The sequence below is a fragment of the Mustela nigripes genome, chromosome 10, assembly GCF_022355385.1.
Source record: "Mustela nigripes isolate SB6536 chromosome 10, MUSNIG.SB6536, whole genome shotgun sequence".
NCBI lineage: Eukaryota > Metazoa > Chordata > Mammalia > Carnivora > Mustelidae > Mustela > Mustela nigripes.
In genome coordinates, this window is record NC_081566.1 from 20,511,865 (window position 1) to 20,526,574 (window position 14,710).

A 14,710-nucleotide genomic window follows, 5' to 3' on the forward strand; every position below is an offset into this window, starting at 1 on the left:
CCAAGTTTTTTTTTTTTAAAGGCTATTTTTTCCCATTAATCACAGAAAACATGCATGATGACAAAAATATAGAGCACAGAAAAATCATAAAGAGAGATGAAAAAGTGTAACCACACTTCCCAGAGGCAAATCCTACTCTTTGATTTAAAAGAGGAAGAACACTGGGGGACCTGGGGAGCTCAGTCGTGAGCGGGTCTGCCCTGCATTGAGCTCTGTTCAGCCAGAGTCTGCTTTTCCCTCTCCCACTCCCCCTGCTTGTGTTCCCTCTCTCACTGTCTCTCTCAGGTTAGCTTTGTGGCACTGGTGAGTCACCTGGCCCTTGTCACAGTATCACGGAGCTGAGAACAGAAGGACAAGTGTATCTGGGTGTTCAATCCTTCCATTTTATACATGGAAAATCAGAGACCTGGAGATATCCCAGGGCTTGTCCAAAGTCACACCTTAATTTATGGATCAAGGACTACACTTCTAGTGTATTTCTTAATCCTTCATTGGCAAATACCGTGCTTATAGGGAGATGAATGGGGCCCATTCTTCTCTCGGTTTGCAGAAGTATTTCACAGGTATGGAGGATCGGACTGCCCCTTCCTAGGAGAATCTGAGATGACTATTCATATTATGAGTAACTCACCAATATTTGGCATATAAAATATTAAAGAGGTCATAGAACTGCTAGGGGGGAAAAAACCCTTTTGATTGTATGATTTAAATATGAAATGATCTGTGACTTCTAGAAACGACTGGCTTGATAACAAAATGCAAAAATGTGTGTCAGGAGAATAAAGGACTTATTTATCAATGAACTTGGAGAGAAGAACTGTTTGAAAAGCGCCTAATAGAAATTTCAGACTAGTCATGAACACAGGTCATATGCAGTAAAGATTTAGTGGCGGCTGGTCAGATTCGCCTACTGAGCGGGGAGGAAATGGTCACAGGCAGGGGCCAGGGCGACCCTGCTCTCCTCTGCCTGCTCCCCGCGGATGCCTGCGGATGCCTGCGTGCCAGAGCGGGTTGCAGCCTCCTCCCTGTGCCTTTTTTGTGCTCCTTTCAGCTGGGCCTTCCTTCCTCCTCCTCTGCTTGTGAACATCTCCCTCACCTGTTCAAGACCCAGTACACACCTCACTCACGCAGACAGTCGCATGCCCTGGGAACCACCACCCGGCTCCCTGAGTGGTGGGCTGCCTGTCGCTGCTTCCTTCTGGAGGGCATACGTTTGACACCCCACCGGGACATGATCTGCTAACCTCCAGGTGTGTAGAAACACAGTTGTGATAGATATGGACTCACAAACAAACCATCCCAAAGTGAGGGCCGCTGCGGCAGAGCCGCGGAGCAGAGGGACAAGAAAGACGGAAAGTGTTGGGATTAGAGGGGTTTGGAACCTGACTCAAGTTTGGAATCTGGGCCAAGTTACTTAGTCTCTGCCTCGGTGTTCTTATCGGGGAGGTGGGGATCATGGGACGAATGACTCCTGGGGGTTGGGGTGACGATGATGTGGGCTGACTGTGTTCAGGGGCTTGGAGCTGTAGGTGGCCCTCGGGAGGCCTCACTCACTGTGAGCCCTCGTCCCACCTGCCGGCATCATCCTTTTTCCCATTAACCGGCAAGAAAACAGCGTTATTGTTGCAGGAGCCCGCAGTGTTTTTTGAAGCTGACCTAGTTCCTGGCTGAGAACTCCAGTGTCCTCAGTTCCTGCTTCTTCAGTGGCACCTTTCCCATCTTTTCCCCCTGTTCGAGAATCTGTAACATGCCTCATATCCTCTTGTTGTGAAATCATGTTGTCTTCTTTGACTCCTCATAGTCCTTGTATTCAGCAGGAGCAGAATAAATGCTTACTGAATGAAGAAATACTTGTCGGGCAGGACTAAAGATTGGTTGCTTGACCGTCAAGAGTCATTTGGGAGGAAACAGGAAGATCACTGCTTAGTATTCCCAAAGCTCTGTCAAAACCCAAAGCCCTTTACTGACGCAGTCCGAAATATACAGTTGATCCTTGAACGATGCAGAGGTTAGGGGTGCTGACCACCCCCGTTGTTGAAAATCTGTGTATAACTTTTGACTCCTCCAAAACTGAACTCCTAATAGTCTACTGTTGACCAGAAGCCTTACCTATAACATAAACAGTTGACGAACACATATTTTGTACGTTGTGTGTGTTATATCCTGTATTCTTACAATAAAATAAGCTAGAGAAGGGTCTCCTGGGTGGCTCAGTCGGTTAAGCATCTGCCTTCAGCTCAGGTCATGATCCCAGCGTCCTGGAATCGAGCCCCACATCCATCAGGTTCTCCGCTCAGCAGGGAGCCTGCTTCTCCCTCTGCCTCTGCCTGCAGCTCTGCCTGCTTGTGACTGCCCTGCCCCTGTCAAATAAATAAAATCTTAAAAAAAAAATAAGCTAGAGAAAATAAAATGTTACTAAGAAAATCATAAGGAACAGAAAATATGTTTATAGTACTGGATTGTATTTATCCAAACCCCGCCCCCCCATAAGTGGACCTGTGCGGTTCAAACCTGTGTTGTGCAAGGCTCAACTGTACTTTATTGTTTTAAAAGGTGGAGAACCAGAGCCTCAGTTAAAATGTGCTTCTGATATTCCCTTTTAAAAAGATTTGATCGTGGGACGCCTGGGTGGCTCAGTTGGTTAAGCAGCTGCCTTCGGCTCAGGTCATGATCCCAGCGTCCTGGGATCGAGTCCCACATCGGGCTCCTTGCTCCACAGGGAGCCTGCTTCTCCCTCTGACTCTGCCTGCCACTCTGCCTGTGCTCGCTCTTGCTCTCTCTCTCTCTGATAAAAAAAAAAAAAAAAAAAAAAAAGATTTGATCGTGACTTCCTTTCAAAGTTCCTTTTAGGAGACAAAGACTAGTCTAGGGCAGAGTGTTTTTCCATTTTATGTGGAATATACTGGAGCCACAGAGACCAGGAAAAAGAGAGAGAGAGAGAAAATGGTTGAATTCGGGCGTGACTGGGGAGCTGGGTGCTGGAGGTTTTAGGTCATACGAGCACTTGAATATAGTCAATTCTCCATCAGTTGTGCTAACAGTGGAATGAGACACATGGAGAGTGGTGACCCGTAGCACTGAGGCTAATCTGTCTGTGCCCTGGAGGGTACGGCGTGGACAGACCCGCAGGGGAACAGACACGCTCCCCGTTGCCGTCGTCAAGCCCGCTCTCTACTCTCTCGCAGAAGAGCCCCACTAGGAGGGTTCAGAGGCGAGCTGAGCTGTGGTGTGAACGGGGCCGGAACGGCAGAGCGTAATCCACCAAGCAGACAGCCCCTGTCAGGTGCTATTTCTTGAGTACAGGAACTGGGTCCCCTGCTCATTGCTAAAGCCCCAGCACCTTGCTCAGAAAGCACCCAGTACCTATTTTTTTAAATGAGTGAGCGAGCGAGCAGATAAACAAGTGAGTGAAGAATCTGAAAAATGAGGGCGCCTGGGTGGCTCAGTGGGTTAAGCCTCTGCCTTCGGCTCAGGTCATGATCTTAGGGTCCTGGGATCAAGTCCTGCATCGGGCTCTCTGCTCAGCGGGGAGCCTGTTTCCCTCCTCCCCGCCTGCTTCTCTGCCTACTTGTGATCTCTCTGTCAAATAACTAAATAAAGATCTTTTTTAAAAAAGAATCTGAAAAATGACAATGTAAGAATACTGTTGCTAAACCATCCCAGAGGAGTCTGCTTGCATCTTGGAAATAACTTTCGGGGTGCGGTGCTTGTTGGGATGTAGGAATTAACAGTAACATTTCAGCCGATAACATGTTATCCTGTACCATTCCTTAGCGGCCCTCTCAGGCCTCTTGTGAGGGCACAGGCAACCGCTTTTCTGCCAATGGCCAGAGAGAGAACATGTGCGACCTTGCAGTCCAGGAGGTCTCGGTTCCGATTACTCAACTCTGCCCTGTAGCCTGAACGCAGCCACAGGTGATGCATAAATGAATGGGCACGCCTGTGCCCTGATGAAATGCTATTGACAGAAATTGGCGGTGGGCCCGATTCGTTTATCCACGCTAAGCCAGTTTTCTTCTTGTGAAGAGAAAATCCATTTATTCATCCATTCAAGTATTTGCTGAGAATCTGCATATACCAGGAATGGTACTAGGCCCTGGGTATGCCTGAGTGAAACAGGGACTGCATGGTCCTGTTCTTAGACAACTTATGGTGGAGAAGAGGCGCGCGTAGAAGCCAATACAATTAGTGTGAGAAGCACCACAATAGGGGCGGTGTGTAGGGCATCAGAATTTGCAGGCACCACCACAGGCAAGAAGCAGACTCTCCTTCCTGCTGGGGAAGGTCCAGCCCTCACTAGCATACGACCATTACACCCGGTATCGGCTCTTCCCGATTCTGCCAGTTCAGTTTTCCTCTGAATCATGAAATATGACGGCGTATGCAGCTCATTCAGCTGTAAGGGCCTGGATTATCTCCACTGACCTTTGATCTTTCCAATTAAAAAGTTCTTCGAGTTCACGATCTGATCCATGTCTGAACGGATGGTCCCCTCCAGGCCCTTCGTCAGAGCACGGCACTCCTCCTTCAAGGCACTTAGTCCTTCTGAAACTTGGTGTCGAACCAGGTTGTAGGCTTCCTCAAGGAGCTGCAACAGAGAAGAGCACAGAAATCAGGGCTCTGTCGTGTGCGAGCGCCTGCCAGAGGCAAGTAGAGCAGGGAGGGCTAAGCGCATTCTCTTAACGTAAACACGACTGCAGGCACACTCATTTTTCTTCCCAGATTTGAGCCTGTTTGGGTTAGTCCTCATGTGAGTGAGACTGGGCAGACTCAAGGTGGGCAGTTCTCCAACCAGGGAAGGAATTATTTAAAAAAAAAAAAAAAGAAAATAAGGAGGAGGAGGGGGAGGAGGAGGAGGGGGGGGAGGAGGGGGAGGAGGAGGAGGGGGAGGAGAAGGAGGGGGAGGAGGAGGAGGAGGAAGAGAAGAAAGAAGGAAGGAGGGAAGGGAAGGGAGGGAAGGAATGAAGGAAGGGAGAGAGAAAGAAAGAAAGAAACTAAGAAACTGCCCTAAAAAAAAAAAGGAGGGAAAGGGATGTTCATTTTGAGGAGCACAGTCACATAGCAAGGTCATGGCTTACGCCGAGCCAGGCCCTCTTTCGGTCATTCTTCTTCCCCTTCATTTTCGGCAGGAGGTCCGTCTGGAGGGTTGGCAGGAGGTCCTCCATCACCAGGTTACTCAGGATCTGGGGAGAGGAAGACAGCCCCAGAGTGAGTTGGGTGGTGACGGGTCAATCTGAGCATCGGGCCAGCTGACGCGGTCATGATCGGCCGTGCTGATCCTGGCAACCTAAGATTGTCCCGGGCTGCATCAAATCCGTCAGCTGATAGTTTCATTCTGGTTCTGAGGCTACAGAAATCTCAACTAAAGACAATCTTGGAGGGTAAACATTCTTGAATATCTGCGAACAACAGTAATGTCTACTGACGGTTCACCATCAGAAGGATAAATTCCTCATATTTACACTGTTTCAGAAACTAGAACAATCCAGTGCATTTGAGATAAAAGGCAAAATTTTAATTATGGATAAGGGCGTCCTTAGCAACCTCATGACTTCCTTTTGGTGGCTTGAGGTGTTGATGTGTCCTCTGAGACCGTCACGCCTCCTCAAGCTCCCTTGGGATCTGTGTGTCTTCAAGCTCTTTGTCCCTGCTCTCCCCTGAACCCCACCTCCATCATCCTTAAAATTTAGAGGAAAAAATGGAGCAACAAACACTTGGAACAATTGGACATTTGTGGGGTGAGCAGAACATGGGCGAGGGGATCCAAAGTCTTCAGAACATTTAAAAAAAAGTCTGCTCCCAAGTCACTCTTAAAATTTTGGTTGGCTCTGTGAAAATGTGTGTGTGTGTGTGTGTGTGTGTGTGTGTGTGTGTGTTTTAAATCTGACCATGTTCTCTATGTCCACATATTACAATGTTCCATGTAACCCAAACTTCTCCTTCTTTAACCAACCACCTCCCCGCGAACTGGAGATTTGCTTTTCAGATTCAGTTTTACTATGAATCTTTTGGGGTTCACAGCATATTTTTCAATATCAGCCTGCAAGACAAGATTTACAAAAGAAAAAGAGTAATTGGGGAATGGAAAATCATTTGACACCCGTTCTAGGAATTTAAAATAATATTTGTGCACAATAATTGACCTTCTCCTCATACAAATTCAAATTAGGCTTTGGGAATTACAGAAGATCTCGTCCTGAGGTCACTGGTCAGCCTCGTGCTAGTGAAAATGGTCATGAGCTCACTAGATCTTGCCTTTCACCAAGGGCTCTGTTAGAGCAGGGTGGAACATTTTAGCTGAACGGTCCAGGAACACTCCCAGGGTGGAGGTGGGTGAGTCGTCCAATCCCCCTGTGCCTGGGGGTCACTGGGAGAGAAGGCTGCTCAGGTCAGTGTGGGGAGTGGGGTCCGGTCACCTGCGATGTAGAACTTTGTGGTGTGACGAAGATTATAATGGGGATAGGATTTCCCCAAGTCCTGGTAGTTCACTGGTGGGAATGTTTTTCTACCTTAACCATCCTCTGGGAGCAGTCAAGAGGTGAACCAGAATTTTTGAGGAATCTGAGAGGAATGTGATATGTGCAAGCTCCATGGAGATTAGCAGGTCCAACAATTAGATTCAAGTAGGTCATTAATAACATGGATCCTGCCCGCGTCCTGCTCAGGGGAGTAAGTCCTTAGTTGGAACACATCTGCCCAAGACTGACGGAAGGGTAGCATCGGGAGCACGAGCTAGGAAAACAAGGAGATGGAGGCGGGACTTAAAGTCAATGGGAAGTGTTATCTTCGTTGAAAGTGTTAAATTCGGGGTCATAATAATTGCTTAACTCATCCTTTTGCAGGTATTAGTTTGAGTCTGAGCATAAGCAATAAGGGGTTGGGAAAGAAGAAAATGTTATGAAGGTCAAAGGAAAAAGGAATATTCCATTTGGGTAAGTCATAGTTTTCTTTTAGTCTTTCCCATATAATGTTCCAAAAAATTGAGTTCTATTTTATTTATTTATTTATTTATTAAGATTTTCTTTATTTATTTGACAGACAGAGAGCACAAGTAGGCAGAGAAGCAGGCAGAGAGAGAGAGGGAAGCAGGCCCCCTGCTGAGCAGAGCTCAATGTGGGGCTCGATCCCAGGACCCTGAGATCATGACCTGAGCTGAAGGCAGAGGCTTAACCCACTGAGCCATCCAGGCGCCCCAAGTTCTATTTTATAATTTAGGGACCTGAAACGGAAATATGTCTGGGGAAAAGAAAGAAGGGGAAGAGGAGTGGGTTGCAAGGGTGTGGGGCAGGCAGAGCCTCAAACTGCTGAGACCCCAGTTGTGCCGTCCAAACGCTGAGTAACCCCTTCCTCCACCTTCACCCCACCGCCCCCAAACTTGTGCCACCCCCTCCCCTGCCCAGGGTCCTCTCTGAGATTCCCTACCTGGGTCGGCTCTTCATATGCAGGGTCCAAAGCCCTGGGGCTCTTCTAGGGAAAGTAGCCAGTCAAATAAATGAACCATACTCATGAAGGGGTCCTCAACCTTCTCTCTCAGAACAAGATCTATCGAGTTTCACCACAAAGGCCCTAAAAATACCACTTTTGCTTATAAAAGAAACGGTGTGTGTATGTGTGTGTAAATTAAATTGCTGGGATGTGTAGATTTTAAAATTCCATCGCACATATAAGAAACCAAACATGCCATTAGGTCAAAATTAACAAACCCAGGTTCACTCCCTGAAGGCCATACCGTGGGTTACCTTCCAGAAGCTGACACTATGGGGAAGGTGTTAAGTCCTGAGAGACTGTCTCTTCCTGAGACTGGCCCCAGGTCTGACCAGGCTGCTGACCTTGTGCCTTTTATATTACTGAGTGGCCATCGGTGAAAGAATCATTTAAAGGGGTCACATTCAAGGTTACTAGATAAAAGACAACTCTGAAATGTATGGAGAAGGCTTAAAATGTGGATAGTTTTTTTGTCTTGAAACAACCTGTTCTGTGGGAATTATGAGCTACTTTCTCAGCTCACCTGATAAATTTAAAGGCAAATTTAAATTTATAATAAGACGTATAAAATAGTAAATACATATTTATTACATAAATATGTTACTGTAATAAGTAATAAACACCAAGTAACTTAAAGTACTTAACATTTTGCAAACTGCTTTCTTTTACGACCTCATCTGATGCATTTTTATATACTGTAAGAACTATATCCAAGTTCTTACTAGTATATAGATTTTTTTTTTGAAAGATTTTATTTATTTTGACAGACAGATCACAAGTAGGCAGAGAGGCAGGTGGGGGTGGGGAGAAGCAGGCTCCCCACTGAGCAGAGAGCCCACTGTGGGGCTCGATCCCAAGATCCTAGGATCATGACCTGAGCTGAAGGCAGAGGCTTTAACCCACTGAGCCACCCAGGTGCCCCACTAGGATATAGATAGTTTCACCTTAATCACCTGCAGGTATCCTAAGATATTTGCTCTGCTTGGACACTTGCCTGACAAATAATCACCGCCATGAGGGCCCCCCAGACTTGCTACACGAGTCATTACAATGAAGATAATAATTAACATTGCTGAACATCTTGTGAGTACCAGGCCCCGAGGCAGAGGGGGTTAAGACAAAATGATGATCAAATGCTCAGCTGATATGAAAAAAGTGCAAATAAATCCAGTGGTTTAAACAAAAGGTCATATTCTCAAACTCAGTTATGTCGTGCCATTTCCTGCAACTACCTGGTAGCTGCTTTTGGCCCCTCTCTCTTTTTCTGGTGAGTGTTAGGACAGACGCTCCTTCAGCTCCACGCGTGAGGTAACACGGAAGCCTCCCCCGATGGGCCCCAGATGGGGGCTTTAGAGCCGATGTCCTTCCATTTCCTTTCACCCACTTCTCCAGGCAGAGCCAGACATGGCCCAAGATGTGTTTCCATCCCAGACTGGGTCTGTGACCTCAGCCAACCTCTCTGAATGTTCCTTCTTTCACTTGGAGGGTGTTGGACAGACAGTCCTTGAAATGCCCTTCAGTGCTCACACTTTAGGAGTCTGATTTCCCCATAGATACTCAGATTCCTGGGGGAGTAAAACTTCTCACTGGGTCACTTGGTAACTCCAGCTTTTACTGATCTCTTCTCTGTTTTTGTTTTGTTTTGTATTGCTCTGCTTCCCCACTTACGGTACTTTTTTTATACTGCAAAATTAGCACCTTCCTATCACTGCTTGGTACTAATGCTTTATGATGTCCATATATGTGCAGAGCCACACACAGTTCTAACGCTGCCTTGTACTCTGGATGTTTCTAGGTATGCCTAGCCTCGCCACGATGGCAAGGGATGAGTCATTTAGTTCTCTCGCACCTTCTAGCGCTTCTCGCACCTATCAACCCAAAACAAAAGGCAGAAGGTCAACAAAAGAAACATGATACTCCATGTGAAGAAAAGATTCATTAAGTACCTGCTTTCAATGGCATCACGAAGGCATGTGAGCTGTCATGAGATTTCAAATGAAAGGAAAGATCAAGCAAGGAGCATAGGTAAACTTGAGGAGTTAAGAAAATGTTGAACTTGGTAGACTCCCATAGTTGGTGTTGATCTTTCACTGGACCAGAAATTGGAAGCCATCATTTCCTTCGCCATTTGTCCACTTAGCATGTGACCATGAAGCTATCAACTGCATGGGTCAGGGACCGACCGTCCTGTCCTGCCCATCTCTGGGTCACTGGCACCCAGCATGATGCCTGGCATATAGCAGCTCAATAGTTGTTCAGTGACTAAACCTGGACGAATCACTTGACTGCTATATGCCTCCCTTGGCTTTCTCATTTACAGAATGGAGATATGGGTAACCTCATGAGATCAGTAAGACAAACAATTAGGATTTGAGCATTAAAATGCATTACACAAAGGCATTTTAATATTGGTGTATATCTTAAATATGTTGGTTTACATGGTAGGCTAATCAGCATCAAAGTCTTCAACCTCTCCTTTTGCTTTCATTTTTCTTTTTGGCATAAGTACAGTTGGTGCTTAATCCTTTCAGGTTGATAAATGGATGTGCTTCCCCCAAATATCAGAAGCCAAGAATTGGCTAAAGTGCTGGAAAAAGTCTCAGGCTGAGAAATAAATGAGTTTAGAATCCTCCAAAGGGGAGGGGAAAAAAAAGAAGCTTCTGAGTCATATGGTTAAACAATGAAGAACAGCCCCATCATCACAAGCAAATGTTTTTGGCTTTAGAAGTTTAACGACCAGATGAAGGCAAGGCCCCATCTGGTCTCTTCCAAATAGTGTCTCCTAATAACAAATTCCACTGGCCCCCAAAAGAGGCACTTGGGGAGATGAGGGGAAATTAAAGAATAGCATTGTTGGACCCTGTGTGCCTCTAATTAAATAATGCCATATCCAGCCTCCTCCTCCTGGCTGAATCAACCATGTGATTGGTGTTCTCATGGACACAGTTTCCTTGGAGATTTGTGGCAATGTCCCTGGTACCAAGCCAATGGAGGTACTCAGCCCATGACTAGCATTTAATCAAGGTCATGGGAAATTATATCAGACCACAGGGGATAGAAAACTAGAAGAGCTAAATAAAATGCATAGGAAACTGTCTAATGCTTTTAAAATGTGTTTCCCTGACTTCATTCACAGATCATTCAATAAGTAAAGACAAGCATGTGCCAGAGTTTTCCAGCAACATCTCACTTAATGCTCAGAACCCTGCAAGGTAAACATTATCATTACTCTCTTTTTCAGAGGACTAACCCGAGACAAATAGAGGTCCAATAACTTGGCAAGATTTAGCTCAAGTCCACTGACCTAAGGCTCCACCGCACACTATGCACTTTGCCACACTGCTTATGTTTGCTTATGGTCTAGAAGCATGAGGCTAATTCAAAGAATCATGCTTTGTGTCAGAAGAAGTAGAAGCAGCTCTCCCCACTGCCTTTGCAGGGTTTCAAGCTGCCCTGTTTACTGCCCAGTATGGAGGTGTTTGGAGAGGGTCCCTAATAGTTTGTGTATCAAATGTTTCTAGATGATTCGAGAAATGGCCTTTGGAACCAAATCTTCCGTTCTTGCAACTTTTTTGTTTGATTTTTTTTTTTTTTTTTTTTTTTTAATGACTCTGATCTCCCACAACAGACAGGGAAGAGGATCCAAAATTCTGAGCCATGTTACCTGGACTTCATCCCCAGTGATCATTTCCCATGAGCCATAGTGTCCCTTCTCCTGACGGAAGAACTGGACAGCTTCCAGAAACGCTTGGGCTTCGAACGTCGTCTGCTTCATGTAATCTAAGAGAAAAAGGCAAGGGTGTTTAGCAGAGAAGACTACTTATACATTTTACCATGGTTCTTCAAGGGATCTAACATTACCTGAATACTACGAGGGAGAAAATTATGAGACACACAAAAATCAAGCAGGTGTTGAATTCAAATTTCATGTGCTGATTTGAATCACACTTCTTGCTCCCCATAGCAGCGATTCAGTCTATCCATTGCTAGGCAGACTGGCTAGGATGAGAAGCAGATGAATCACCTTTTATCTTTCTTGTAAATGCTTCCCGTGGGCATGGAAGCACCTACTGGCTTCCTGCTTCCAAATGTAGCACCTCACTATGGCAGACCGTTCCTGCACAAGGCTTTGTGTGTCCCGTGGAATCCCTCCCCATTCCCTGAATGACACTCTGATTTCTTTGCGACTTGATAGCAACTTTCTGTCAAAAGGACATCCAATAATATGCTGCTTGATGCAAACAAAGAATGACAATGGCTAACAACCATGTAACGAGATACTGTTCTTCTAAACATGTTACACATTTCACTACAACCTCACAAAAACCTCTGCATTGAGTGTTATTATCATCTTGATTATATAGATGGTGCAGAAGCCCAGAAAGATTAATTGCCTCAGGTCATACAGCTCGTAAGTGTGTGAACTCAAGCAGTCTGATTCCAGTCTGACGACACTACCCTGTATAAGCACCGTGCTACACTACCTCAAAATCTACGCAAAGCCCCCAAATCTTTACCTTCAAAAATGTGGAACTAGTTTTCCAGGTTTGCCCTTCTAAATAGATTAGATTTTATTTTTTTTCTTATTCTATTTTATTTTATTTAAGTTCCATTAGTGAATGCATAGAGTATTATTAGTTTCAGAGGTAGAGTTCAAGGAGTCATCAGTCTTATACAACACCCAGTGCTTATCATGTCACGTGCCCTCCTTAACGCCCATCACCCAGTTTCCTCGTCCCCCCCCCACCTCGCCTCCACCAATCCTCAGTTTGTTTCCTACAGTTAAGAGTCTCATATGGTGTGTCTCCCTTTCTGATTTCCTTTTTCCCCTCCCTTCCCTATGACCCTCTGTTTTGTTTCTTAATTTCCACATATGAATGAAATCATACAATTCTTTCTCTGATTGACTTATTTCCCTTAGCACAATACCCTCTAGTGCCATCCATGTCTTTGCAAATGGTAAGATTTCTTTTTCTTGATGGCTGAGTAATACTCCAGTGTGTGTGTGTGTATTTTATATCTCCTTTATCCATTCATCTGTCGATAGACAAACATACTAGATTTTAAAAGGTGTTTTATCTGGGAGGAAATATTTAATAGCAGGATTTTAAGTGTGGTTGTGGAAGCAGGAGCTCAACAGCCTTCCCAGAATTCCACAAATCACACTGTGCATAACAATATCCTCATTTCTGCTGTGGACTGAATACTGTGTCCCCCAGAATTCATATGTTGAAACCCTAATCCCCAGTATGATAGTATTTGGAGATAGAGCCTTTGGGAGGTAATCAGGCCCGGAAGGTATGATGGGATTACTGCCCTTATCGTGAGGAGATTAGTGCCCTTATAAGAAGAGAGCTCCTACCCCCCAATTCTATCCTCCCACCAGACCCTGGACCTGCCAGTGCTTTGATCTTAAACTTTCAAGACTGTGGTATTTTTGTTACAGCAGCCCAAACTGACCAAGACAATTTTTCAATACACACAGATAGCTCTTGGAGGATATAATGATGACAGAATTATAATAATCTTTTCAGGGAAATGAATCATAGACATAATCTAATCTAACAATAAAGAAATCAAATCTTAGAAAGGGGAAGTAAGGCTAAATGAAGTGACTGAAAGCACCAAATCTCTTGTCTCCTGCTTCTCCTCCTATAGGACCTGAAATTCCCTTGCTAATAATAGCCTAATGATCTGTATTTATAGAGCGAATTAGATTAGCCAGTTGAAGGCTGCTGATTTGCTGGGGACCTTCAGAGCTTTAGACAATGGGACTACTCAGTCAAGGAGTGGTTGTTAAGCAGGGACAAGGCAGAAACAGAGAAGGCTCAATCTTCTCCAGAAGGTGATAATCGATGGGCTGTAGACTCTTAAGACTGGTTTTCGAGGTCATAGGCCTCAGGAACCTGGTACAGTGAAAATACATTTCGAGGCATAGTCTCTATGGAGTTCAAGCAACATTCTTCACAGTGAGGATACCATAAAGCCCCAAATCTCTACCTTCAAAAATGTGGAACAGTAACTGACATTTCTAATATCGACATAGAGATCCGCTCAAGATCTAAATCAGAAAAAGAGATCAAGTCTTTAAATTGTCTGAGATCAAGTTTTTAAATTGAAGTATTTTCTTCCTTGTTATTTTTTTCTGGCTTGGCAAATGATTTACTGTTTAATCTTAGAGGTTTGGAAAGCACAAATTAAAGTCTTGGTATAAAATTGACAAGGGACTGTGATACGGGGCTCAGTACACTGGGAGGGACTTTACCAACAGGATGGAAACTGTAATTATACATTGAGATTCAAGATTGACTCATGGGCTTTTATTTTTAACAGCTGTTTTCATTTCCAACCCCAGGAAACAAAGAGATGGAAGAAAATGTGGTACTTGACGGAGTGAGGACTGCCAGACCCGCAAGCCTGGGAATAAGGTTTTAAATTCTTCTTGTCCTTACAAAAAGCATAAGTTTACTTATTTCTTCCCCTACAAACCTCAGCAACTGGAGGAGTTATTTGAAACCCTACTCATACCTTCTGTAACTATATCAAAGCAAACTATGGTAGTCGCCCTATGTGTGTTTGCAAAAATCTTTAGAAAAAAATAATTACAGAAGAAATGGTATTTGGAGATAATGACGTGGCAGTCAGAGAGAAGTCCAAGAGGAAAGAGAAGAGCTGGAATGTAGTAGTGGTGGATGAGACACCTTAATCTAGGCAGAGAAGAGAAGGGTTAGTAATCAGATGAACCACACAGGAAATTACGGTAATTGAACATCAGCAAGAAAGCCTGAAGGAATGAGGAGGGAGCTGAATTCTTGACTCTCTACCATTAGGATGGATTTAAACTGGATTTTAACTATTCCTTTTCCACAGGGATTAAAAAAAAGAAGGATCTACTCTACTGATTCATCATTAGATTTTCAGGTTATAAACTGATTAATTAACTTCTACAAAACTTTTAGAACAGTACCTTGGCATATAAAATCCATTTTATGGATTTTATGATGGTAAGCCAAACTCGACAGCAACTGCCAGATCATTAAGGAAATAGAGAACAAAGGTTTGCTTTGTGAAAGATAGAACTGCATTGCGATGGTAATACGATCTTCATTTCTTCTAACTAGTTTGCTGAGGCGTTACTGAACCCAGCCAGAATGTACAGGTGTTTGAGAAAAACCGGATTATCAGTTATTTGATCAACTTCCTGCCATCGATCTCATGAGAACAG

The 14,710-nt window shown here is 44.6% G+C and overlaps 1 protein-coding gene across 1 annotated transcript in view; it reads right to left on the bottom strand.

Annotated features, from left to right (window-relative positions):
- Positions 1–14,710, bottom strand: part of NIBAN1 (niban apoptosis regulator 1) — a 162,609-nt gene that overhangs the window by 22,315 nt on the left and 125,584 nt on the right. Inside the window, exons 6-8 of the mRNA XM_059412774.1 lie at positions 11,150–11,265; positions 5,079–5,183; positions 4,426–4,588 (exon numbers count right to left, since the gene is read on the bottom strand). Of these exons, the coding sequence (XP_059268757.1) occupies positions 4,426–4,588; positions 5,079–5,183; positions 11,150–11,265 (384 nt within the window). The remainder of the gene's footprint in view (positions 1–4,425; positions 4,589–5,078; positions 5,184–11,149; positions 11,266–14,710) is intronic.